The sequence below is a fragment of the Pholcus phalangioides genome, unplaced genomic scaffold (assembly GCF_987345545.1).
Source record: "Pholcus phalangioides strain wild (caught in Gottingen) unplaced genomic scaffold, Ppha-v1.0 ptg000022l_1, whole genome shotgun sequence".
NCBI lineage: Eukaryota > Metazoa > Arthropoda > Arachnida > Araneae > Pholcidae > Pholcus > Pholcus phalangioides.
The window spans coordinates 24354955-24382644 of record NW_028301615.1 but is presented as its reverse complement, the minus strand read 5'-3'; the positions used below and the strand labels follow the sequence as shown (position 1 = coordinate 24382644).

Here is a 27690-nt window from a genome sequence, read left to right as displayed (position 1 = left end):
TATTACTCCAACCAAATGGAGTCGAAAATGAATAAGTAAATTGCTATGTGAGATGTACGCTTTTATATTTTTAAAAGTATAGGTTCTTACCCTGCCTTCTAGCTCCAATAACTCAGTCACTTTCCCATTTTCACTCGTGAAACCCTGGTAGCTCATATTTCGAGCAGCACGCCTTGTACTGATGTATATATCACCCCTTGTGATCTGAAATGCTATGTATTTCATGTCTGGCCTTATCCAGCAGTTTGTTTGCCCATACATTGTTTCTGGCCTCAATGTTGCAGCGACCAGGTATACGGAAAAACCTGTGAATGGACTGCAAAAAACAAAAGAATACTGAGTTTTTTTAAGAGAACCATTTTAAACAGTCAAGTTCCAAATATAAACATCACCTGAATTAAAACTAAACAAATTTGGAATAATCTATTTAAAAATACAAATAGCCTTGAATAATAATATTTCTACTCTAACGCTAATTCAATCCAAATCAAAAATAAATCCTCCATGAAAATTTTTTTTTTATGAAGTGAGCAACTTTAAATGTTGGTAACAGATATGGAGATTTAATTTTATATTGTTTCGACTGAAATTATCAACAGCAAAGAGCAAACATTACCTGAGCTTTTGGGGCAATGGCTCAAGAACCTTCATCTTAATCAGTGTGTATTCCTGAGGACCAACACCCTTAAAAAAATTAAGAAAATAAATATTACTCATCTACAAAACAATAAAATATGGAAACATAAAATCTTCCAAAATTTTTACTTTTTGACTGCAGTTAGTTCTTAAGTTAATACAGTAATGTATTAAGTATAGCACACAGTACATCAATTCAATATGGTATATGTCAAGATGGGCAAAGAAAAAGCATGATATAACTGACAAATTTATCTAATTAATGTTAATTAATTTTTTAACTGTGGTCATACATAATAAATGGCCCGAAATTTACAATATCCATTATAAGGAGGCATGATATAACAGGGGAAGAGGATTTTATCAAAGTATTTTTTAAGAACTCAAATTTACATCAAGGAAGTAAGATTCATTTTTCCTTTTCCATTCTATTACAAGTAACTGCAGGGAGAAAAAATAACTTTATTTAAATAATCCTAGCTTAACTTTCCAGAAGCACTGGTAAGCATCAGATTTGGTCATGCTCCTAACTTTCAAAACATTATACAGAGTGTCCCGTAAATACGTAAACAGTTTGAAAACTCATAAAAATTGAAGGAATTGGTAAATTTTAATGTGGCTTACAAACGAAATATTCTCAAAAAGGGGAATTTTTTTTTACAGAATTTTTTTTTTTTTTGTTGATAGAGGGCACTGCACTGAAGCAAATCACTGGAAATATGCACATCAGAGTCCCATAAAATTCAGAGTGTACCATTAATAGTTGGTTTCTGAATTTTCACTGGTGCTTACATAAAGTTTTCAATGTGATTTTGACATTGGTGTATAAAACACAGACGTGCCAACTTTTGAAATCCAGAAATCCGGAGATTCTCCCGAGGGGGGTACCCCCCCCCCCCCGGTACCCCTCCTCCCGACACTCATAGACTCGATCACAAAAAAAGTTTATACAAAAATTTCGAAATTTTTTTTTTTTTTTAATAAATTAAGAAAAAGTTACATTCTTCCCCCCCACCAAAGCAGGTTCTGCATTGCCCCTGAGAAGAATATAATTCCATACCAGTCTTTCCATGCAGAATAGAGAAATCACATCTACATACCAAAGCGTATTAATAATACTTTAATACGCCTTAATACGTTTTGCTACATACTGTTCATAAAGTATGTGTTTCCTTTTGTGGATAATATCAGTGATTGATAATCTTTGGGTATATGAATTCTTAAAAGCTTTATATTAAGCTGTATATAGCTTAAAGTTTTATATTTTCTTTCTGAAGATGTTTAATCGGAAGAAACAATTTAAAAAAATTTCAAATTACAAAGCTGCGGACGAAAAAATGTGTTTACCGCGCGGCTGTTAATGGAATACAATAACAATTATACAGGAATTTTGGCAACCAAGGTCATGCCCCTGATTAATGATTGCCGATAAATGCTACGAAAACAAAGTCGCGTCTTTGCCAGTTGCTTAAATGCGGTCACAGAGACTTTTTTACGGCTTCTCGATGGAAATGACTACGACTGTCCTCTATGGGTGTTTTCCCTAACGACGACAGTAATTATTGACGCCACGACAACGTGAAAGCTTGCGTAAAATCTAATTTTCTGCCAAAATCCGGAGAGCAGGAGGAAGGATGAAAAATCTGGAGTCTCCCCCCTAAATCGGGAGAGTTGGCAGGTCTGAAAGCAATATTGGTGAAGTTGTTTTACCCCAGCTACGAATCGCTGGCTGAAGCTCTAAGTTTTGGGCACAGAAGAGATTGAAGAAAGCTACAGGACTATCTCCTCCTGATTTGCTTTTGTACATAGCCCTCTATTGACATTTTTTTAAACTCTTTTCCCCTGTACCAAAAGAAATCCTTTCACGAGTAACTTTTTTTGCAAACCGCAAAAATTGATTGAACAAAAAAAATTGAACAAATTTTCTGATTTGTTCAAGTTTTATGAATTTCTAAAATATATACAAATTTATTGGATGCCCTGTATATAGAGCTTCTCCCTCTTTCAGCTAAATTAAAATAAAGAGAACTGCTTGAACATTGTACTAAACTTAATATGAAAAAAATTGTAATGGGAACAAGCATTGTACATGCTACTTTCAATGCTTGATTTTTAAAAACATTAGTGAGAGCAGTGGAATTTTTTAGGCCAGTTTCTCTTACAAATATAAGAGCTTTGAAAGTTTTTGGCATATTCTAGTAGGGTTGAATGAAACCCATCACTTATGTTAGGTTAAACATAAGATAATACAACATTTAATATCTGCCACATCCACTCATTAAATATGGGCTAAAACTATTTTGTGTTTTTTAGTCAGGATTATATAGCATGCCTTGTAGCTATGCTAGCCATTCTAAAGCAAATAATATTTTTGTTAAGTTTTATATGTTAATCTAATCAAAAAAAGATTGATGAAATAAAAAACCAAAAGTAAAGGACATACTTCTCCACTGCTTCTGTCATGATCCATACAGGGCTGATTATCCTTCGGTGAAAATACAGTGTACCTAAAGAAAAAGAAATAATTACTCACAGCAATCAAAACACTTTAACAAAGAACTTGAGAACATCGTGAACGATGAATTGTAAAACCGATACAGTAAATAAATACTTGATACCTTGATTAATGGAGGTCTGGGTTATGCGAGTTAATTTTTTATATAATGATTTTTGTAAAAGTAGATGCAGTAAAATGACACTCAAAATGCTTTGAATTGCTACAAACCGGTTTAATTACAACTTCAGTACAAAACAGAAACTTCAAGATATTGTTTTCGAAGTACATACAGTAATATTCAAAATGTTTCTAATAGTCAAACAATACAGTACTTAATCTATATATATAAAATCAATTTTTTGTAAGTGTGTTCTCTATACAAATCTACAATTTTAGATCGATCGTCGCCAAATTTGGCATATATGGTATACCTTGGGCCTGGATTGAACGATAGGATACTTTAAAAGTTCATCAGAGCAGGGCAAATGCCTGAAATGGGCAAAAAACTGTTGGGCAACAATGGCTCCCGGACCTCAACAATCACATTTGGAATTATTACTTTGGTTACAGTGATTCCCTGGCAATGCGCTCCAGACATGCACATGCCTTTTCCAATGGTTTGTCACTTCTTTAATACTGCCAATATTATGTATAATAGTTTGTGTGCCTTTATAATGGTTTGTCACTTTTTCAGTCCTTTAATATGAATTGATTTTCTTTACATTGTAGAATAATGTATAATTCATCTTTGTGCAAATGGTACGATTTCAAACATTCACTCTTTTATTTCATTTAACCTCAAAATCTCACGTCTGTATTATCAGAATTTTGGGTTATTCAAGATTCATCCGGTCTACATTAGCTGTGATAATTGGCGAACCTACTATATGCAATCTGTATATAAATATAGTTAACCCCCTCTCAACGGTCACCCCTTTTTTATGCCACATAATTTCCCCTTGTATAATAAAAGTATACATTTCACACACCCCCTTTCACTGAATTTTTTTGGTCCTGTGAGTGTCAGTAAAAGAGGGGTTTTATTGTATATAAAATTCTTTTAAAAAATCAACAAATCAGAATTACATGAACTGAAAAAGGCACTTTTGTCAGTACTGCTAAATTAATTAGCATGGTGATAGACTTATATTTCCACCAACCTTTTACCAAACTGTACTTTGTTCCGTTCTTTCAGCCGAATGTACTGCCACCGCACAAATGAGTCATAATAGGGATTGACATCTGTCGTTATAAAAGTCCTTCTCCAATCAACCTATGAAAGTGTTATTGATAATACCAATTAAGAAGACAATGATAATTTTTATCATTCACAACAAACAAACATAAAGGAAGTCTAACAGAATCTGGTAGAATGGTGGCTATTTTTCTGTTCAAGCAAGAAATATGTGGATGTGTGGTTAGAGAATCAATTGGTACTCACTTTGACACCCATAGATTTCAAATCTTTAATAGTTAGTGGTGGAAAATACCCCAGCCAATATTTAGCATCTGCAAATTTCTTTATTTCGTCATTTTTCAGTCCTAATGACATCATTATTTGCCACTGGTATTTAGCTGCACCACTTTTTGCCGCAACTTTGCTCTATCACAAAAAAACACCATATACATTAAAAAGACAAATGTAGATAATTTAAGTGACATAGATAATTTTATATCTGACATAATATGGTAAAACCTGTCTTTATCAGAACCTGTATTAAGTGGAAACCTGTATTAAGTGGAAACCTATATTCAATGGAGAAGATCTTGGTCCCATGATTCCAAAATGTCCAAATACACATTAAAAAACCTGGATTAAATGGAACCTGTCTAACGTGGAAACAGAAAGGGAAATTATACCCTCATAAAGAAAAAAATTTCACACAAACAACACTAAAAGTGATCACACACATGATCTATTTCTCACACTTCGAGTGTTTCCCAATCAATATAGCAAGGAATCATACAAAATGTTAAAGTACCAAAATGTTTTATGTGATCTCTACTTGCTAATGAGAGTTCTACATAATCCACCCTAAGATTAAAAAAACTGTTTCTACACTTTGGATGCTTTCTAATAAGCTATATGTAGTGAAGCAGTTGCTTTCTGAAATCAGACGTGAAAGAAATTTTTTTCTAACCAAATTCCTCAGAAAAGTAGGCTTTTCTGCAGGAGAAATCAGTACAAGGGTTGGATTTCCAAATGATATGCAACACTTAAAAATTATATGCAAGCTGAGAAATAGAATAATAGAATTTTCTGGATGTTATGCCGAAACTAATATTTGGAAAGAAAAGTGCTTTGTCTCCTCCGGGAATCAAACCCGGGTTCCCATCATACCATCTCTTAATACAAAAATGCCAACTGGGGCAAAAATTACTGTAGTTAAGGGAGGCTGCTATGTCTCCACTCAGTGCTTCATGCTACTAATGCGTGTTATAAGGAATTGAAATGTGTGTGTCTCTGGTGTATTGGTTAGCATACTTGCCCAGTATGCGAGGAGACCCTGGTTTGATTCCCAGAGGAGACAAACCACTTTTCGTTCCAAATATTAGTTTCGGCATAACATTCAGAAAATTCAATTTCTCAGTATCTTTCGGGCTGAAAAAAAACCATCTCTTAATATATGCAAGCTGTTTTCTGTGATCGTAATGCTGAGCAGGGCCGGAATTAGAGGGAGGTGAAGGGGGCAAATGCTCCACAGCTGGGTGACAAATTTTAGGTGGGATCAAAAATACTGTTATAAAATTGAATAATTTAACAGTAGTAGGGAAGTAACAAAATCATGTTGCATCCCCAAAAATCCTAGTTATGACCCTGGTGCTGAAAATTAAATAAACATAGCCGACAATGTAGAAAATTAATCTGACATGAGAAATATTGATACTGTCATTGAAAATTTTAGAGAAAGTAAAAAAGAACATAAATGTCGTCAATTCGGAAGAACAGTGTGGGGTGAAGTTTTATACAGATGGTGTGAAAACATAATGCAGTAAAACCTGTCTCCAACAGAATAACAAGGACTGAGATTTTTTTTCCATTGAACACACAGGTTTCCACTTAAAAAATTTCAATTGATATGTGTAAATTGTAACGATCTCATGTGAGATTGAAATAAAATAAAAGTAAATTTAAAAACTGATTAAAGAAATAAATAATTAGTCTATAATTACTAAATACTGTAATTAGGTTTTGACAACTTGTGTATAAAATTCTGAATTATACTGTTTTTCATCTAAAATAACAATATATTTACGTTCTTTTTGCCTTCCTCAAAAATTTTCTATTAGGGTGTCAATATCTGTCGTGTCAGGTTCGTAGATGATAATGTACAAACTGTTTATGTAATCCACAGTATAAGGGGTGTAATTAGGAATTTTGTGAGGGAAAGAGCGCAATGATTTTGCCGTCTATACCTTTGTGAAATTCTATGATTTTATAAGTGTTTGTTCCCAAATTTGTCATCCCCCTTAAATTTTGCAGCCAGAGAAGTTGCTCCTTTTTGTCTATCTAGTCCTGCTCAGCATTGGGATCACGAAATGCTCACAGCTTGCATACAATTTTGTAAGTCTTGCATATCATCTGGAAATCTAACCATTACCCCGATTTCTCCCGTAGAAAAGCCTGCTTTAATGAAAAATTTTGTTACTATTTCCCAGAAAGCAACTGCTTTACTACACGTCTTATCAAAACCACAGCATCAAGTACAGAAACAAATTTTTCTAATCTGAAGGGGTATGATGTAGAACTTGCATTCGCAAGCATAGATTGTGTAAAAAATTCTGGTGGAGCAGCACTTTAACATATTGTATGATCTTTTGGCCTATTGGTCACAAAACAGTCAAAGTGTTTTTTGGGAAATTTTCTGTTAAGGGGTACAATTTTTTCCTTTCTGTTTCTGTGTTAGACAAGCTCAGTTCAATCCAGGTTTTTTAATGAGTATTTTTTCATTGAAATCACGGGACCACGGTTTTTTCCCATTGAACACAGGTTTCCACTTAATACAGGTTCCATTAAAGACAGGTTTTATTGTATTACACATTATGTTAATTGAACATTTATTAAGCGGAAACCTGCGTTCAGTGGAAAAAAAAATCTTGGTCCCTCTTGATTCCATTGAAGACAGGTTTTACTGTATATGCATATTCACTTTTTGTTGTTACATCCAGCACCTCACTCATAGATGGCAGCACTGAAAATGAAAAAATCATGACACCACATACACATTCAGAGTTTTAGGTATGTATACACAAATACTTCCGGCACAACTCAATCGGTAATAAATTTCCCCTGGTGATAGACTGGAGTTGTGCTCAGTATGAATGAATGTTACCACTAGCAGATGCTCAGGTGCTGATTGATAAAACAGAAACATTTCTTATTATTAATACAGAGTTTTCACCAATTCAGAAATAATTTCTCGTATTATAAATGGGTTTTCATCAATAATTGGATAGTTGTCAGCATTTCTGTAAATTCTGCAAGCCTGTTTTGGATGCCAACTTCTCTCTCCAAAATATACAAAAATACTGAAATGAGCACTGAACTTGTAAAGAAATCCCCGAACATGTGTTATTAAATAAATTTAAAAAAAAAAAACCTGTTTTACTAACCTTTTTGCCTTTAGCCTTTTCAGGAGGGACTGAAGAATCTGTCTTTTCTGGCTCTGTGACAGTCTCTTCTGGAAATACTGGTGGGAAACCATACATTTCCATTTCCCATTTAAGTTTATCAGCACAAGCCTTTATGAAAAAGTATGTATAATTATAAAGTATGTATGATATAGCAGAACTATGGATTAGGAGTAACTCAGTTTACGAGTGATTTGCAAGACCAGCAAGTTTTTAACATATCTGTATGCCAGAGGTAAAAGGCACCATGTCACAAAAGGGAAATTTTACAGGAGAGCCGTTCAAAGACTTTTTTAGTATGTCTTTCTATGGAACTAGCTTTTTTTAGAGTGAATATTTGTTATTTATTGAAATAGGACTTAAGTGTCCAAGATACCTATGTGTAGTGTAACAAAAGTATTACAAATTACAGTGGAACCTTGATATCTCAACTCAACACCTTAAAAGTATTGATAAAAATGCCGACTTCAGTTGATGTCAAGTTAGTGAGGTTTCATTTGATCTCGCCCTCATGATTTTTAAATATCATTCACGCATGTACATGTACTCATATATAGATGAACGATTCTATTGCATCATCTATGAATTAACGAAACACTGCAATTTATCTCCAGTTTTCTATGAAATGTTTCTAAAAAAATCTTTAATTGGAGTGAAAAAAGCATAACATGTCAAAATATCTGTTACTTGTTAACCTCTTCGATTTCTTAAATGATTGGCAAGAAATTCGGATGCTCTTTATTTGACGAATCGGTAATAAATATGGTAACTTTGTCTTACCCTAACCGCACGTTAGAAAAAAGAGAAATGAGGGAAAAATAAATAAATGAAAGAGTAAAACAGTATAATAGTTAAGTTAATAAGAATGTAGGTACAAAGTTAGATTTCTCTTTTCACCTTCACCTGTTCTGTTTCACTCTTATAAGATACATCATATGTGAGGAAAAATCACTAGCAGATTATACAAAAAACTGTGAGGGAAAAAAAATCATAAGGTTGCAACGACGAGGAGACAGAGGAAAGAAAACAGGGTGAACTTGTTTGAATTTATTCCACTGGCGTTTGGACGCAATATTATGTCCTTGATCGTACAACAGTTAATGTGATCAGTGCAATTTTTAAAAATAAGACTGTCATTTTTTAATTTTAAAATTTAGATCTAGCTTACTTAACCATCATCAGCTGAAAAATTACAGATAACATATCGTATAGTCAGGACACGAGTTTTCCAGTTCCAAGTATTGGAAATCGACTATATCCTAAAGTGTGAAGGAGAATCTTCACTCAATGAAAAAAATGAAACCAGAAAATGTTGAAATACATGTCATCTTGAAAAATGTCGTGAAAATTTATCAACATGTAAGCGATTTAAAAAAATTGTAGTTGTTGAACAAACAGTATAAATCATAGTAGACTTAAGTGAGGTTTGGCCATCTTGCGTCAAGTTGGAGAGGTTTCGCCCCCCCATTGAATTTATTATTGTGCCAACCACAGGCATAATAAATGCAAATTATTGAGTTTCTACTGTAATAGTGTTTAAACTCAAAAATTTCCTTGGCTTGCCCCCTTAATCTCTGACATACCGATATAAAGATATGAGATATTTTGACTTGATAAACAAGATCAAGTCAAACTCGTATTGCAAGATGTTTCTTGCAATACGAGTAATACGTATACCTAAGACACCTAGATTAGCACTAGTCTGAATGAGGCTTTGTGTATTCACCTCATCCATTGATCACTTACTGGGGGGGGGGGGGGAACAAAAACTGTCTTAACGAGTTATGGCACCAGGCTCAAGTATTTTTCTGGTTTTTAGCAGCACAGTGAGAGACCAAATTGGTAGCCATAGCTATAATTCTCGAGAAATTACGGGTAGTATGAAAAGTCGCCAAACTTGTTCAGAGAATTTGCCATTTTGGCATGCCACTCCGATTATGGAAATCTTGCCTGTGGTTCGATACACCAACCATATAAATGTCACTCAAAAATGGAAAAAAAGGAATAAAATATTTTTAGCACATCAATTTACCTTTATAGGCATTCCAGTGCAATGCAAACCAAATGGGAAAAGACACTTCTTGCCTTTCATCCTCTCATAGCCCACTGCAAACTGAAATGGATATTTGAAGAATTAGAAAGTTTCACGCCAAGCATTATGAACAATAGTCACTATATGATGGAATTCTTAGTGCTCACTTCTTTGTTAATTTCCTGCAGGGCTTAACAAATTGATAAAAATATAAGTATTTAGGCACCAGTCAAATTCCTAAAGAGCCAAGAATGGTTTTTGCTCTTTTTAGACTTTCCAGGACCCTTACTCACGTTGAAACACACACACAATGAAACAGGGAATTTTTTGCCATTTTTAGATTCCAATCCAGAAATCACAAATGCAGAGAATTTTAGGAACTAATAGGCCTACTGATTTTCTAGTCATCATGGCGACCTGAGATTTGTCAAACCCTGATCACTCTATACTAAAAAAAAATTTTCTATGAATGGAATAAAGCAGTTTTGTCACATGACCAGAAAGCAATGTTTCCTCTAAGCTGTGCACATGCCAAGATGGAAAATGTTTTGGTAAACACACATACCATCACTTGATACACCACTAATGTATGACACATCATATTGGTGCATAGAAAATGGGTCTGAGTATGTAAAATAAAAGTTAAAGGGACTGTTGCTCGACAATATTTTTAAATACTGAATCTCTGTGTAACTAATTTTTGAGAATCAGTGATATACAGTAAAACCTCTCTCAATGGTCACCTCCCTTTAATGGCCAAATAAAATAACAATTTCCCCTTATACAATAAAAGTATGCATTTCAAACCCTTGATTAACAGTCATCCCTCTTTTACGGAAATTTTTTTTTTGTCCTGTCAGTGTCCACAAAAGAGGGTTTTTTTTCACTGCATTTTAGAGAAAATAGTTGTACAATAGAATAATGTGCACAGCATTATTTATACAAAAATATTTGTCCATAAAACAGGGGAATATCAGTTAATCAGGGGTTTGAAACTCATACATTTGGTCCATTAAGAAGGGTTTTACTGCACTGTATTACAAAATACAATGGTCTGTTTGCTCCTGCAAAGATCTCTGATTGCATATAAAAAAAGGCAGTTTTTTGTTTCTGCTTAAGGTCCACTTTGAACGGTATAAAATCTTCCTACTTTAGAATGCTGTCAGTGTCTCAAGATTAGGCTATGCTTATGTATGCCTGGGGTCCTTGTCTATTCCCGAAATTAAGCAACAAACCATCTCTTTTATTTTAAATCATACTGTAACTTCAGATTACCATAGAGCAGCAGTTTTCAACCTTTTTTTGACTTGCGAAGCCCTTTTCAGTATATAATTTCTGTGGCGGAGCCCTGTTTGACTCCAGGTTATCATGGTTCCTTTTTGCACATAATTTTTAAGGCAGACCAGTGTAGACCTTTTTTTATTTATCTAGCAAAAATTTACTGATTTATTTTATTTTCCTCGAGTCTCCACGGAGCACCGGTTGAGAACCACTGCAATAGAGGTTATAACCATATTTTAAATTCAACATAATTCCCACATTATAAACATTTAATTTTTTCACTTTTACGTGTGAACCATATATATTTTAGTTTTAATTTACGATATAAAGCATATTTTTTCTAACTCAGATCTAGTTTATCCATTTCGAACGACAATGGCAAAATTACATTCTATTATAAATGTGAAGAGATCTGTATACTTTGTAATTCTGGACTCAATGGTAATCCACAGTCTGTCCAGTGGGAAAGGTGAATGATTTTATTTTAGTGCAACTACTAGCTGCATCTGCGGAAGAATAATTGGGTTAACAACCAATACATTTAGACTATCTTCCGTAAAAGTTCCACAGCGCTAGTATAGCTGATTCCTGTGTACAATCACGTAATAATTGACAGAACCTTCTGAATCTCAGTTGGAAAAGAAACTATGGAGCAACAATACAACATTTAAATTTTGTTTGAAATTAGGTAGAGGTAGAAACAGCAACTTTTGAAATGATTCAGACTGCTTATGGAAATGAAGCAATGAATATAATCTCAAAGAACGTTTTTAATTAGCATGCAAGATTTCATGATGGTAGAGAGTACTGAATCCATGGCCAAGGCCATTATTGAACATTTGAATTGAAAAAAATGTTTAAAAAGTGGCAGAAATGCTTCAAAATGATAGTTGTGCATCTACAAGGCTAATTGAGGCGCTCTCAGGAATCTCTAAATCTACTGTTCATCTGATTTTAAAAGAAAATTTGGGCAAACAGAAGGTCTGTTCTCGCTTTGTACTGCATGCACTGACGGACGATTTGAAAGACTGCAGAAAGGACACAGCACAAAAATTTGTAAAGAGCTGCTAATATGGATCCAGACTTCATGTCAAACATTGTAACAGGTGATGAGACAAGGTGCTTTCAATATCAGCCACTTACAAAGCACCAGAGCTCTGATCGTGGAAGGGTTCATGATCTCCAAAATTGAAAAAAAAAAACCATGTTTACAGAAGAGCCGAATCAAGATGCTGCTCACTGTTTTCTTTGATTCTAAAGGAATTCTTACCAAAAGGGCAAACTTTGAATACTGAATATATCATGGGTGTTTCAAGTTTTAAATTGCTTATGGGCCAGAATTGTTTGAGTGCAACCCGAATATCAGGAACCCAGGACATGGTCACTGTTGCATGACTATGCAATGACCCTTAAACGCAAGATTGTGCATGATTTCTTGGCGAAAAAAAGATTGTGGTGCTTAATCATCCACCATACTCACCTGATTTAGCTTCGTGCTACTTCCAAAATTAAAATTAGCAATGAAAGGAAAGCGTTTTGACACAATTTTAGACATCCAGAAGGCTTCGAGGCACTTCCAAAGAATGAGTTTCAGGAGTACTTCACAAAATTTTCTAAAAACCACGTTCAGTGATATGTTGACTCATAAGGAGTCTATTTTGAATAAAAGCCAGCGTAAGTAAAAAATTAACATTTTCATTTATTTTATTATTCATCAGTCACCTTTCCCACTGAACAGACTATATATTGATATATATTGTACATGTCATTTCATTGTACCCTTTTCTTCATTTACTGCCGCAGATATATTTTGCCACTGTGAATTTATTAATTATAATGAAATGAATTCATACAATTACTAAATATTAACTCATCCAATATAAATTTTATATTAGACTAGCTATAGTATCCGGCACTGCCCGGGTTTTCTTCAATTACTGTGAGGATCGAAAAAAATGACAAACCATTGGAAAGGCATATACATGTCTGAAATGCATTTTTCGTAACCATGATAACCAAAGTAAATATTCTGAAAGCAGAGAGGTGCCAACACTGGCTTGAAGTTTGTCACCAGTGATGAACGAACAAAACCTGACCCATTTCAGGCATTTGTCCAGCTCTGACGAACTGTTAAAGTAGCCCATCGTTCAATGCGGGCCCTGTGTTTGGTATATATATATGCAAAATTTGAGGTCAATAGATCTAAAATTGTAGATTTGTAGAGAGAACAGACAAACAATTTTATATATAGATGTACACAATTTTTTCAACGTCTGTTTACTTTTGAAATTGATACATTAATTTTTTCCCTTTTCATTTCATTTTACTTTTTGAACAAACATGATTATAACAATTTCTTGAATTATTATGTATGCTTGTGTAATCATGGCATTGCCAATGGCCTATATGCCAATAAAATTACTATTATAACTTTCTCAAGATTCAAATTTTAAAGGAGCCCCCATTACGCACTTAGTACTTTAGCTTATTGAAAATGAACGCAACAGATGCAAATGATCAGAATTTTGTGAGATTTCAATACACAATTACCTCACATTTTGACAAGGAAAACGTGTGCCCAAGGTGAAGTCTTCCATTCATGTAAGGAAACGGAAACGTTGTGAAGTACTTGGGCTGTTTCGTTCCTGGTGGTGGCGCATTTTCTTCGAATATCTTGTCTTTCTCCCACTTCGATTGAACTGCTTTCTCGATATCTAATAAGGTATTCACCTTAAAAGTTCCTTTCCTTTCGACTGCCATCTTTAGAAATAAATACAAAACAGATGAGCATATAAATAAGCAGAAATAATAATACATTTTTATTTTCACATGCAATTGCAAAATCTATTGACCATTGAACATTTTTATCACACCACTGCCATTTCCTGCACACAACGGCTAATTAGACTGGGACCTACGATTTATTGCCGATTCCGAACGACAGCCTATTTTAATCTGACCAAGAGGTTGGTGCGCTTAACTCCACGGAGGGGGGAGATGATGACTCTATGAAGTAACAATTTTTTTTCTGTGGTCATGTCATCGTTTCTGTATCAGGAAAGTTCTTGGCGAGCACAAACCGGTTATCAAACTCCTGGCACCTTTAAGCGAGTATCTTAACAACTTAGGCTGTCCCGCCCTGCAATATCTTTAGCAGGTCTTGAGATATAACTTCTTAACAGGGGGCCTGTCCCAATTTTTTCATAGGGTCCTTTTTTTTAGAAAATTTTCTTTATTCTCGTGTAAACAGTCATTTATTTTCTAGAACAATCTGGTTAATTTATCGCAAAAGAAATAAAATGTTGATTTATGGTTTGTTATATTGGTATTTTATGAAGGGTCAGTTTTTCAGATCCAGAATTAGGTGGAAACACACAGACCCCTGATTACATTATAATCCACGCTTATAATTCACACAGCTTTTAACGCTAAAGTGTCAAATGAGCAACGTTTTATTGCGGTTAAATGTGAAAAGCGTCTGGTAATACTATAAAAGTTCAAAAGAATGCATAAAGAGGCCACTAATATAAACGTCCCTGTGGGTTTCAAAAACTGTTTTATGCATTTTCCCATTATTTTCACTTTTCACCTACCATCATCATTTTTAGTCATCAAAGCAAAAAATTGTCATTCATAAACTCCAATTTAACAATCAAATACACAAAAATTTAGGTGCCAATACCGTAGTTTGGTTAAAATTTTGGTTACTGTGGCTTCCTGGGATTTGTCAAGCCCTCCTATTGACATTGTAGGCCTACCTATATATATATATATATATAACAAGGTTCAACTGTAAAGGCACACAACACTCATGTTGATAAAGAAAAAAACACAGCTATAATATAATCCCTTTTTTTTTGTCAGCAACTTTTTTCTGGCAATTTTGTCTCTAGCTTGTTGGCGCTTTTCTTCCTGTTTGGCCATAGCAAGCCATTTGCTTCTCTTGGTGTTTTTTTTCCATCAACACTTATTACTTCATTCAGCTTCCAGTTTACCATTCATTTTTTTATTATTGATCATAAGGAAGATGAAGTTACTCCAAATGGTCGCTAGTAATACAGCGGACGCTCAATATAACAACCCCCTTCATCCCATCAAAAATAGACATTATATCGGGAGGGTTGTCACAGCAAAAGCAAAACAGATTTATGATAGTCATTGTATGAAAACATTTGGGACTTATCCTACCGGTCGTTGTAAAGGAAAGGTAGCTATAACGAGCGCTGTCGTTATAATGAGCGTCGACTGTATTCCTAACTGGGCTGCGAACCGTGGCGTGTTCGTGTAACCCAGCTACTTTGGGAGCCTGAGCTTACGGCTTGAGGTTGGGAGTTCTAACCGCTGTGGTTCTATGTATTCCTATCTCATTTTGGATTCCTCTCTCAGGTTGTACATTTCAAGTTTCCATTTTTATTTATTCTTGTCACATACTAGCTGCTGGATTGTCCCAATCACCCAATTGTGTTCTTATTGAACCCAAGGTCAAGATTCCGCAAGCGGAAATTTGTATTGTATAAATAAGTTGAGTTTATAGGCAGGGCCGTCTTAAGAGTATTATGGGCCACTGGGCCAATTGATTTCTCTGAGGCCATACCAAACAACTTCTCGAAACTTTCAACCAGATCTCATTCTTGTGAGGCCCCCCTCTTCGCTTGACGCCCCGGGCCGTGCCCGAGTGGGCCCATGCCTTACGACGGCACTGTTTATAGGTTACTATTATTTTAGATTTTGAATGTTTAAAAACAATCACTTTGAAGCACAAAAGTTCACTAAAAGTTAAAATACAAAACGATTAGAGCATTAAATAATAAATGATAATAAATTGCTGTCTACGTACCGCTTAATGTGTACTAAAAATTAAATACCCAATTCGTAAAAGCAGTCAAAATTTCATCACTTTGTCAGCAACACATATGCTGACCGGAAAAACTTGACGAGTTCGGCTAGAACCACGGAGAACGAGGAGCAGAATGAAGTTACGGGAACTCAAGTACAGCAAGACTAGTCTGCCAAAAGCCCTGTATAAGATTTAGTCATGTGAATTTAAATGGCGGACCAATAGGTGATGATAAAGCCGGGTTTTCCTAGGAGCAGGTTTTCTGTGTCACGCGCGACGTGAATCACCCTGCGCGACACGCCATCCACTCACCAGTATGAAAAGCAGTATGGCTGTTTTCCTACAGAGCGCAATACGGCTCACGACAGCGCTTTACGTCGGGCGTTATTGGCTGACTGCTTCTGGAGGAGTCAAATGCGTCGTGCGCCGCGGTTTTGCCGATATTCTCTTCATTTTTGTTGTTTTCTTTCCCTTCTCTTCAAACCGGAGCATGCAGACGACAGAGTTAATCCGGGTTTTCCTAGGAATAGGTTTGTTGCGCAGCGTGAACCAAATTAGACTATTTCACGCACGACGCATTTGATTCCTCCAGAAGCAGTCGGTCAATCACGCCCGACATAAAGCGCTGTCGTGAGGCGTATTGCGCTCTGTAGAAAAACAGTCATGCTGCTTTTCTTACTGGTGAGGGGACGGCGTGTCGCGCTGGGCGAATCACGTTGAGCGCGGCACAAGAAACCTGCTCCTAGGAAAACCCGTCTTAACTGATGCCAAGACTATATAATATAACATAGCCGTCCTGATCTGATGCGCCACCCTAGGAAAACACAAACGCGTAGCGTAATTATGTAACACGTTTCTGCCGGCGCAAAATGGTCCAATTCGGTTCACCGAGTATATAAGCTCGATGAAAGCACGTTTTGAAGTCCGTGTCCAAAATACTGCAGCTCTTGCTGCCATCTGTCCAGGAATTTGAGAACTTCATTGATGGGACCGAGAACAGGAAAATGATAGGACTCATTCACTGAGCTGTTTACTTATCCCTCTGTGGATTCATGCTGCTATCTACTACTTATAAAGCAAACGAAAAATCATGAACTAGTACTATTCCTAAACGATAGATGGCAGAAAATTCATGGCAGTATATATATCTGCCAAAAGCATTACTTACATTGTTTTCTTCCCAGTGAGGGAGGTTTCACTTTATACTGCACCATACAGCAAAACCCCTCTTAATGGACACCCCCCCCCCTTAGATGCAGTCAGGTCCGCAACTAGGGGAGGGGGAAGCAGGCGGGTCTCGTGCCACAGGTGCTGGATCAGAGAGGGTGCAAATTTTATTCTCAAACCTCTCCTTCAACATTACAAGGGGGGGTGCCAAAATGGGCACTTGCCCCGGGTGACCAAACATCTAGTTTCGGCCCTGGATGCAGTCACCCCCTCTTTTACGGCCAAATAATATTTTCTCCTTGTAATACGAAAAAAAAATGCATTTCAAACGCCTGGTTAACTTTTACCCACGGACGAATTTTTTTGTGCCGCCAGTGACCGCAAAAGAGAGGTTTCATGATTTCACTGTATTATGGTACACTATAATTTCTCGACTTGCCCCCCCCCCTCCCCCGTTCCCATTAAAGTACGCCAATGTGGGTGTCTAATGAAGCGGTATCATATTCGTGCCATCTCCACCCATATTTTATTATTGTTTAAAGGGAAAAATCATCTTTTTTTGTTTTAATTCGTAATTGCGTTGGCCAGTGCGGCCTTGCATGTAACAGACCCTTTAGGGTGGCTCTGCCCAGTTTTTTTTTTGTCTCATAGGCTTAAGCTTGTATCAGGCCCATGGGCTCGAGACCCCCCATGAATAGTTGCCAATATCTCCATAAATATTGTATGCCCATACTGGCCTCTGACTTTGACTCACGAAAAAAAAAAAAAAAAACAATTTCCCGGGGGGGGGGGGAAAGAACGAGAAGAAAAATTTCACTAAAATAGCGCAATAGACGCGAAAGGAAAATATCAACCTGCTCCTTTTCTTCGCGACCTTTTTACCGAAAGAAGATAAATGGAATCGCCCATCGTGACATTTCATGACGTAGCCAGAGGCCAACTCGGCGTGGGTGTACAATACCTATAGAAATACTAAATTTGAGGGACAGCCAAATTCCCCCCCCCCTCAATATTTTTGAGCCCTTCCAATAACTACGCAACTATGCTTTCCGCCCCCTCAGGTTGCCAGCTCTCTCATCCCCCCCTCGACCCAGTTCCGGCAATACCTGCGGGGATAAAACTGTTTCCTACGAACAAGACAGTGTTTACAGGTACTGTACCTACGAAGAAAATATTGTTTGCAAGCATTAAAACTACTACTACTACTGCGCCATAAATAAATCTTCATAATGAGGAAAAAAACCTTCCTCTTTTTCCTAATGAATTGATGCATGCCGGAAAGAGTGTGTGTGTGTGTGCGTACGTACGTATACAGTGTGTCTGACCTTAACGTATTTATTATGCAGACGTGCCAACTCGCCGGATTTCTCATCCTTCCTCTCACTCTCTGGATTTGTTAAAATTTCTCCGGATTTTGGCAGAAAATTAGATTTTACTCAAGCTTTCGCGTTGTCGTGACGTCAATGACTGCCGTCGTCGTTAGAGGAAGACACACCCATAGAGGATAGCCGTGGTCATTTCCATTGAGCAGCCGTAAAAAAAAAAGTCTTGGTGACCACATTTGAGCAACTGGCAAAGACGCGACTTTGTTTAAGTAGCGTTTATCGGCAATCATTTATCAGGGGCATGACCTTGGTTACCGAAATTCCTGTATAATCGTTATTGTATTCCATTAACAGCCGTGCGGTAAACGCAAGTTTTTTCGTCAGCAGCTTTGTATTTTGAAGTTTTTAAATTGTTTCCTCCAATTAAATATGTCTTCAGAAAGAAAATATAAAACTTTAATAAGCTATATAAAGCTTTTAAGAGTTGATATACCCAGGATTATCAATCACTGATAGCATCCATGAAAGGAAACACTTATGTTTTATTAACAGTATATGTAGATGTAATTTCTCTCTCTATTCTGCATGGAAAGACTGACATGGAATTATATTCTGCTCGGGAGCAACGCAGAACCTGCCTTGGTGGGGGGGGGGGGGAGGAATGGAACTTCTTCTTAATTGATTGGAAAAAAAATTCAATTTTTTTTTTTTGTGTGAATTTTTTTGATCTAGTCTATGAGTGCCGGTGATGGTGGGGGAGGGGGTATCCCTCTCGAGAGAATCTCCGGATTTCTGGATTCCAAAAGTTGGCACGTCTGTGAATTCCCTGTAAAGTACTCTTAATTAGAGATAATACATACTTGTCCAGTCATTTCTTCTATTGGTGAAAAAAAATTTAATTCATCTGCTGTGATGCTGAACAGCTTAAGCCGATCATCACTGTGCTGCCCCAGTTGGGTTCAAACAAGCACTGGATAAATCTCAAAAAAATTTACATGCCTGAAAAACATTGTTTAATAATCGCTAATCCTTTAACCTGCGATTGTAGTTTAAACTCTGTCGGTGAATACGGACATAAGAAATTTCCCACAGGGACCGATTTTGGACAATTTTTCTCCTGAGTTTTGATCAGTGATGTCCACCTAGTCTAAGGCTGTGCGGTATTACACTAACCTTGACAAATGCAACCAATGAGCATATCGGTCACACTCGAGCGAATACAACCGATAAGCTCATTTGTCAAGTTTTCCAAAAGAACTTTCATAAAACTTTTATAGTGTGGGTTCTAAGGAAATTTCCCTTTTCATAAAATTTTCCCCACACATTCCAAACTAATGTGTTGCTATCTATTGATGAATTTAAATACTTTATATACAGAAAAACCTCTCTTTTTTGCGGACCGTTAATCATGGGTTTGAGATGCTTACTTTCATTACACAAGGGGGAAATTATTATTTGCCCATGAAAAAGAGGGGTGGCCGCATCTAAGGGGTGTCCCTCAAGAGAGGGGTTTTACTGTGTTGTTATATACATATTTTTTTTTCATTTCTCATTCGTTTGAACGAATTAAATTTAAATTTTCCCATAAACTCTAGAAATGTTTGCCTACATTTTTAGATTTTTTACATGCCTGCGTCGGGCATGTGGTCGAAAAAAAAGACATGAACGAGTGGAATTTTTACATGCCCCGGGCATGTCGGGCAATAGATTTATCAAGCCCTTTTTCGAACAAACACTACATCAGAGGTATCTCTAGTATAGCGTTCGAATCTGTGAATCCTTGCTATGCCACCATGTCTGCATCGTTAAAACTGTTCTAACGAATAAAAAATTATTTGCTGGCACTACTATTCGCTACTGTTTTTGTTGATATGAGCACTACATTTACAAATACAACGCCACAACAGGCAAAATGCCCAACGAGGTGGCTGAGAATTGAGTTTGTTTTTAGGTTTGTTTTTTCACATCTGACAGCAGTTTCCTTTAAGTAATTTACCTTGATGATCTTTCATTAGGCACCACTGGTGAACACAATATTGAATTTCCTACTGACAATAATGCATGTCTCTTTCGACGGTTTACAGAAATTTGGCATTTCACCCCGACACTTTGCCCCCCCCCCCCCGACATTTAGCCCCACACATTTCGCCCCGGACAGGGATAGGCAAGTATAGGTGAGGGAACCATATGAGAGTGATCAAGTGAGTGGGTGTGTGATCATATGAGCATTGGCGTACGCAAAGGGGATTTTAAGCGCCCCCCCCCCCTGAGTCAAATTATAGCGTTATTTTGCAGGAAAAAAGTAACCCCCCCAGAAGGAAAAAAAATCTGAAACCTCAAGAAAATTCTGCGTACGCCTACGCAAATGAGTGACAAAGAGTGGGAGTGAGTGAGTGAACTTGTTAGTGAGTCACTGGCTCACTCAGTCGGTTATTTTACCTAATCATCTGTATTAAGAGTAAGCAGCTTTTAACATTGAAGCAGCTTTGCTCTGTCACTCAATCTCATACTCACTCGGTAAATCATACGGTCACTCATTCACTCATACAATCATTCACTTAATCGTTCACAATCGTTCACTCACTCGGTCGGGGGCCAAATTTCAGGGGCGAAATGTTCGAGGACGAAAAGTTCTGGAAAACGAAATTTCGGAGGTGAATTTTCCGGATCCTTTTATGGAAAATAAAATGGAACATATACTCGCGTAGTCAGTCGCAATTTATTAAAGAATTACGTTTCTATAAATTGCATTTGTGTTTTTACCACCAAGAAACAACATCAATCTTTCTTGATGCATCACCGTAATAATTGAATTACTCCTGGAAGTAAATCCGAAGATAAAAGCAAATTTTCACTTAGATAGAAATCTTCTATATATATAAAATTGATTTTCTGTCTGTCTGTGTGTGTGTGTGTGTGTATGTTCTCTATACAAATCTACAATTTTAGATCGATCGTCGCCAAATTTTGCATACATACCAAATGGGACCCGACTTGAACGATAGGCTACTTTAAATTTTCGTCAGACCAGGGCAAATGCCCCAAATGGGCAAAAAACTGTCCGGCAACAATGGTTTTTGGGCCTCAACAATCACTTTCCGAACGTTTACTTTGGTTACCGTGGTTCCCTAGCAATGCGTTTCAGACGTGTATATGCCTTTATAACGGTTTGTCACATTTTCAATATACTCTCAGTAATGAGGCTTTTTGAATAGACGTCATAATCATCATCAGCATCGCTTTGAGAGTCAGGAAAAGGGTGATCCTCATAGAAATCAGTGCTAAAATTGTCGATTTTACTGTAGAAATGCGAAAATTAGTGGGATTTTCCGCCCCATCAATAATTTTAAAAATTGTATAGAATTCTCAATTTTTGAAGTATTGAGTTCGCTCAGAGAGATATACGAAGCCCAGAAAATTAAATATGAAGTAATTAGCCGGACCTACTTTTGAGTTGGACATTCATGCAATAACATTGATTTCAACTTTTTATTTACATTTCTCAAGCATGAAAATTAATGTCTCCGTATTGTCTTTTGATATTCAACTGCATAAATCCATGTAGGTTAGGATATTTTAAAATTTATTATGGGCCCCTAAAAAGTACATCGAAAAAATTCCACAGCTTTAATTAAGCATTTTTGGAAGCTGAAACAGGCAGAGATAGATAACTTGAAGTTCAGGGGGAGGGAATCGAAATACTTAGCGCCCATCAAAAAAAAAAGGGGGGGGGGGTGGGGACTATTCATTTCTACGTTTCTTTAAATTTAGATTTGTTTATTTCATGAGTCGCGCAGGAAGTCGCCATATTGGGTAACTTTGAACACGGTATGCATGTCCTTCAAAGAAAAGCGAGGTATCACGTGATCCAAACAGCCTCATTGAAGAAAACCCGGGCAGCGCCGGGTATTGTAGCTAGTCATACATAAAAATGGAAGGTTTTAAAATTTGGGCATGTTTAATCCAAATTTTCCATGTATTCCATGCTAACCAATAATGATAGCATCTGATAATATGATAATGATAGCATTTGATAATGATAGCATCTTATAATATGATAATGATTGCATCTTATAATATGATAATGATAGCATCTTATAATATGATAATGATAGCATTTGATAATGATAGCATCTGATAATATGATAATGATAGCATCTGATAATATGATAATGATAGCATCTGATAATATGATAATGATAGCATTTGATAATGATAGCATTTGATAATGATAGCATTTGATAATGATAGCATTTGATAATGATAGCATCTGATAATGATAGCATCTGATAATGGTAGCATCTGATAATATGATAATGATAGCATTTGATAATGATAGCATCTGATAATGATAGCATCTGATAATGATAGCATCTGATAATATGATAATGATAGCATTTGATAATGATAGCATTTGATAATGATAGCATTTGATAATGATAGCATTTGATAATGATAGCATTTGATAATGATAGCATCTGATAATATGATAATGATAGCATCTGATAATATGATAATGATAGCATCTGATAATATGATAATGATAGCATCTGATAATGATATAATAATAATAATATAATAATGATATAATAATATAATAATGATATAATAATATGATAATGATAGCATCTGATAATATGATAATGATAGCATCTGATAATATGATAATGATAGCATCTGATAATGATATAATAATAATAATATAATAATGATATAATAATATGATAATGATAGCATCTGATAATATGATAATGATAGCATCTGATAATATGGTAATGATAGCATCTGATAATATGGTAATGATAGCATCTGATAATATGGTAATGATAGCATCTGATAATATGGTAATGATAGCATCTGATAATGATATAATAATAATAATAATATAATAATGATATAATAATATGATAATGATATAATAATATGATAATGATATAATAATATGATAATGATATAATAATATGATAATGATATAATAATATGATAATGATAGCATCTGATAATATGATAATGATAGCATCTGATAATATGATAATGATAGCATCTGATAATGATATAATAATAATAATATAATAATGATATAATAATATGATAATGATATAATAATATGATAATGATATAATAATATGATAATGATATAATAATATGATAATGATATAATAATATGATAATGATATAATAATATGATAATGATAGCATCTGATAATATGATAATGATAGCATCTGATAATATGATAATGATAGCATCTCATAATTATGATTGAAAATAGATTATAATCCATTTCCACTCAATCAGTATCTGAAAACTCTAACCTCGATTATAACGACAAATAGTCTGGGTTTCTTGGAAGTCATTGTATCAGTTTCCCTGTATTTATGATATTGAAAATTACTAAAATTTTACAATAAACCGGATCAAAATGAACTCAAGAATAATGACGCAGATTTACTGTGGAGAAGAACTTTCCTTCACATACTTGAGTCATAACTTTATTTACATATGGAGTCACAGGTTATACAATTCAAAAATATAAAATAAGCATGATTTGTAGAACATTGTCCGTCATTAAATCACAGATTACACAAATGTAGGATAGACAAAATTCGACAAAGAAAGAAACATAGAATGTAAAATGAGTTTTTCCAGGTCATATGGTTAACATGTTGGAAATAAGTCCATCTTCACATGGGACGGAAAACGTCACTTTATTGGTTACTTTCGTATTTCGACCACAGCTCGAACTGTCTTCGAAGGTTACGATTGTTTTACCTGGAAGGGGAAAAAAATGGGCTAATAAGTACGGCAAGTGTAATTCTGCTGCCCTTCACGGTTGTTGGCTCACCGAAACATCCCTCAAATAGTAGGGATATTGGAGGCACCAACCCTGAAAGGTTCTGAAAGATACCAGCAATGTGTATACAAAAATTTTGTTTGTGTTCAATCTTCTCTTTTTTAATCCCTACAAAACTACCCGGTATCTACTAGCTTTAATAGACTTATTTCCCGAGCACTTTAGTGACCCGCTTTACATTTCCAGATGCCGAAATACTAAACTACTCTGACGTGATGCGATAATCACGTCATACGTATAATTAATTAATTAATTAATTACGTGACTTAAAAATAATTATAGGACTTGATTAATTGGCATTAATTAATAATTAAGTCATACGTGACACATTCCCAGATCCCTCAAGTGGCCCACAGTATATTTCTAGATCGCTTAAGTGATCTGCTTCACATTTCCCGATAGCGAACCACGACATACTTCCAGATTACTCAAGTAGTCCGCGGTACATTCCCAAGATAATTGGGTAGCCCCACACTCAAAATAAGTCTAGTGGATTTCATAGATTTTTTTTAATATGATTGCAGCATGGGCTAACGATTGGAGCATGACCTTTAGCGTTGACAAGTACATGGTCACCCATTTTGGTTCGAACAACCCACGTTTCACTTACGAGTTGAATAGTATTACTGTCCTTGGTGCAACTAGGGTCACCGATCTGGGTATTCTTATTGATGAGCGGCTTAGGCTTAGTGAATATTGTTTAGCGGTGGTCAAAAAATCGAACAGAATGCTCGGTTTCGTTCTCAAAAGGGTCTCTTCGCGTTCTCCTAAAGTGATTCTTCCACTTTTCCTGGACTTAGTTCGCCCTGGATTAGTGCATGCCATCAGGTTTTGTAGACAGTACCCATGATCCCCCCCCCCCATGGGGGCTGACAGGGCTGCAGCCCTGGGACCCGGACGATTCTCGTAATTTTTTTTATTTTTTCACGCCATAAATTCCCTATAGAGGTTGGGCCCGTGCAAAGTCTGGTCTGGACCCTAGCCTAGGGACCCTGCTCTAGGATGTGGGGCCATGACAGTACCTACACAGGGATATTGATTTTGTCGAGAGGGGTGCAGAGAAGAGCTACGCGTGCACTTGATGCCACACGGGGGCTTTAGCTGTGAAGAGGGACTTGACTTTTTGAAAATTTTTATATTGGAAGAGCGCGGGAGTCGGGGGGGGGGGATATGATTGAAGTGTTTAAAATTTTTAACGAGATGGATAAAGTGGACCATGAATTATTAATACAGTCGAATCCCGTTTAAACGAATACCGTTATAGCGAAAATCTCGTTTTAACGAACACATTTTTAATCCCCCGGATAAGTTAACATAGGAACAATGCAAAGAACCTGAAGTTCCTTTATAACGAAATTTTGTTATAACGGGATTCGACTGTACATCGTCAATTAACTGCTTCGACAGGGGGACACCAGCATCGATTGGCAAAGGACAATTCTAGGTTGTGGTGTCGCAGGGAGTTTTTCTCTGATAGGGTTGTAAATAAATTTGATAGAGCTTACTTCTGGGGATCATGAATTCTAACACAATTGACATGTTTTAAAAGAAATACGATAAACATATTGAGCTAAATCGAAAAGCTATCCACATACTTAGATGAGACACAACCATAATCTTTTATGGGCAGTATATTTATATTCTATCGTAATTATTGGTTTTTTTTATTACTCTTATTCGGTTCCTGTATTTTTGGTATAGTTTGCATAGATATTCGACATCCATATTTTTAATGGCACTGGCATCTTTTTCAGTTGGGCATTTTGTCTGTTTTGGGCCTTTGTATTTGTACTAAACTGCCCGTTCCTGTTGAAACAACTTACATAAGGGTCGTTTTTCTCGTTCTAGTAACTTTTCTGTGCAGTCTTGATCATCGTTGTCCGGCTGTCGTTTGACCAACTCAGGACATTCCTCAACCAGAACCTGCTTATCCTGAACAGATGCTGCTTCAATATCCTTTTTCGTAGCTTTCGAGTGACAATCCGCCAGCTTTTTGCTCGGATTCGCGGCTTCATCACCGCCATTCGGATTCAAAACACCTTCTTGTTGGCAATTTAGACGCCACTGAAAATATATGAATACGTTTTTGAATATAAAATGAGAAATCAGGATAATACGTTTTCTTTTGCACCTCATAACATTCATTACCTACCAATAATTATGTTTATTACCACATATATCACCATATTAACTATTTATTAGTTATGCTGAAATTATTTTTTCATCAAACGTGAATTTACATTAATTCTGAAAGTACTTCTTTCACTAATCTTGAGAATAATATTTTTCTTTAATTTTGGAAATGTTTCTTTCGGTAATTCTGAAAATATTTCATTAATTCTGAAAATATTTCACTATTCAATAATTCAAAAAATGTTTCTTCCAATAATTTTGAAAATGTTTCTTCCAATAATTTTGAAAATGTTTCTTCCAATAATTTTGAAAATGTTTCTTCCAATAATTTTGAAAATGTTTGTCTCAATAATTGTGAAAATATTTTTCTCTTTAATTCTGCAATAATTTCTCTCATTAGTTCTGAAATGTTTACCGAAAGTAATTTTGAAATTACTTCCACCAATGTAGGAATACATTTTTTAGCGTTCACATAAACTCTGTAATTATGCAGTGACTTCGAAGCCAAGGGTGTGCTGTGAGTGCTCGAGCACCCACGGTAATTTGTGGCAAGGGTCTGAGCACCTAGAATTGATTTAGAAATCGAAATTTCCTACAGAAAGCTCAAGACAAGCAACCACAGGTTCGAAAGACTTCCGCCCTGTAACTATGAAAACCAGTGGTTTCCCAATCTTTTTTCAACATGCTCCACCTAAGCACCTTGTAAAATTCCGATGCCCTCTGTAAAAGACACACACATGCACACACACACGGCGGGGGAGGGGCGAATATGCTGCCTAAGATGATCGAAAATCGAAAAGAAATTGTGAAAAAAGTTAAAATATTGAAAAAAATTCTTTAAATTTTATTTAAATCTATTTCTTGTGAATTTGAAACTCCTTTTCGAAGGTAAAAACTCGATTTCTTTGGAAGCAATTCCCTCTTTTAGCTCTTTTGAAACTTTAAGTTAGCCTGTGTGCCCTCCCCTCTCTAAACTGACGCGGAGGAAGTCGAAAACTCGGAAAACCCTATAACCTGAAGCCCAAAGCCCTATAGCCTGGTCTGAGAGAAGCACGATTTTTCAACCTCTAAAACAGTGCGGGTCAAAAAAAAAAAAAAATTCCATGAAGCCCAATGGCCAAAAAGTCAATGGACCCCACATACTGGAGCAGGGCCCCAGGCCCGGATCTTTAGTGACCCCCCCCCCCCAAATCGTACTTTCATGGGGGCCCCTTCCATAGTAAATTTATAGCATGAAAAACAAAAAAATGATGGTAATTGTTCCGGGCCCTGTCAGCCCTACCCTCGTGGAGGCCGTG

At 36.0% G+C, this 27690-nt stretch overlaps 2 protein-coding genes across 2 annotated transcripts in view; both read right to left on the bottom strand.

Annotated features, from left to right (window-relative positions):
• The window catches only part of LeuRS (Leucyl-tRNA synthetase), a 50426-nt gene extending 34376 nt beyond the window's left edge, over nt 1-16050 (bottom strand). The window contains exons 1-9 of the mRNA XM_089249343.1: nt 15916-16050; nt 13629-13838; nt 9798-9878; nt 7748-7876; nt 4575-4736; nt 4294-4406; nt 3080-3143; nt 617-684; nt 91-316 (exon numbers count right to left, since the gene is read on the bottom strand). Coding sequence (XP_089105469.1) covers nt 91-316; nt 617-684; nt 3080-3143; nt 4294-4406; nt 4575-4736; nt 7748-7876; nt 9798-9878; nt 13629-13838 — 1053 coding nt within the window. The 5' untranslated portion in view covers nt 15916-16050. The remainder of the gene's footprint in view (nt 1-90; nt 317-616; nt 685-3079; nt 3144-4293; nt 4407-4574; nt 4737-7747; nt 7877-9797; nt 9879-13628; nt 13839-15915) is intronic.
• Nucleotides 16051-23919: 7869 nt separating this feature from the next.
• LOC149070042 (uncharacterized) overlaps nt 23920-27690 on the bottom strand; it is a 49974-nt gene continuing 46203 nt past the window's right edge. The window contains exons 7-8 of the mRNA XM_089250082.1: nt 26083-26323; nt 23920-24177 (exon numbers count right to left, since the gene is read on the bottom strand). Coding sequence (XP_089106208.1) covers nt 24056-24177; nt 26083-26323 — 363 coding nt within the window. The 3' untranslated portion in view covers nt 23920-24055. The remainder of the gene's footprint in view (nt 24178-26082; nt 26324-27690) is intronic.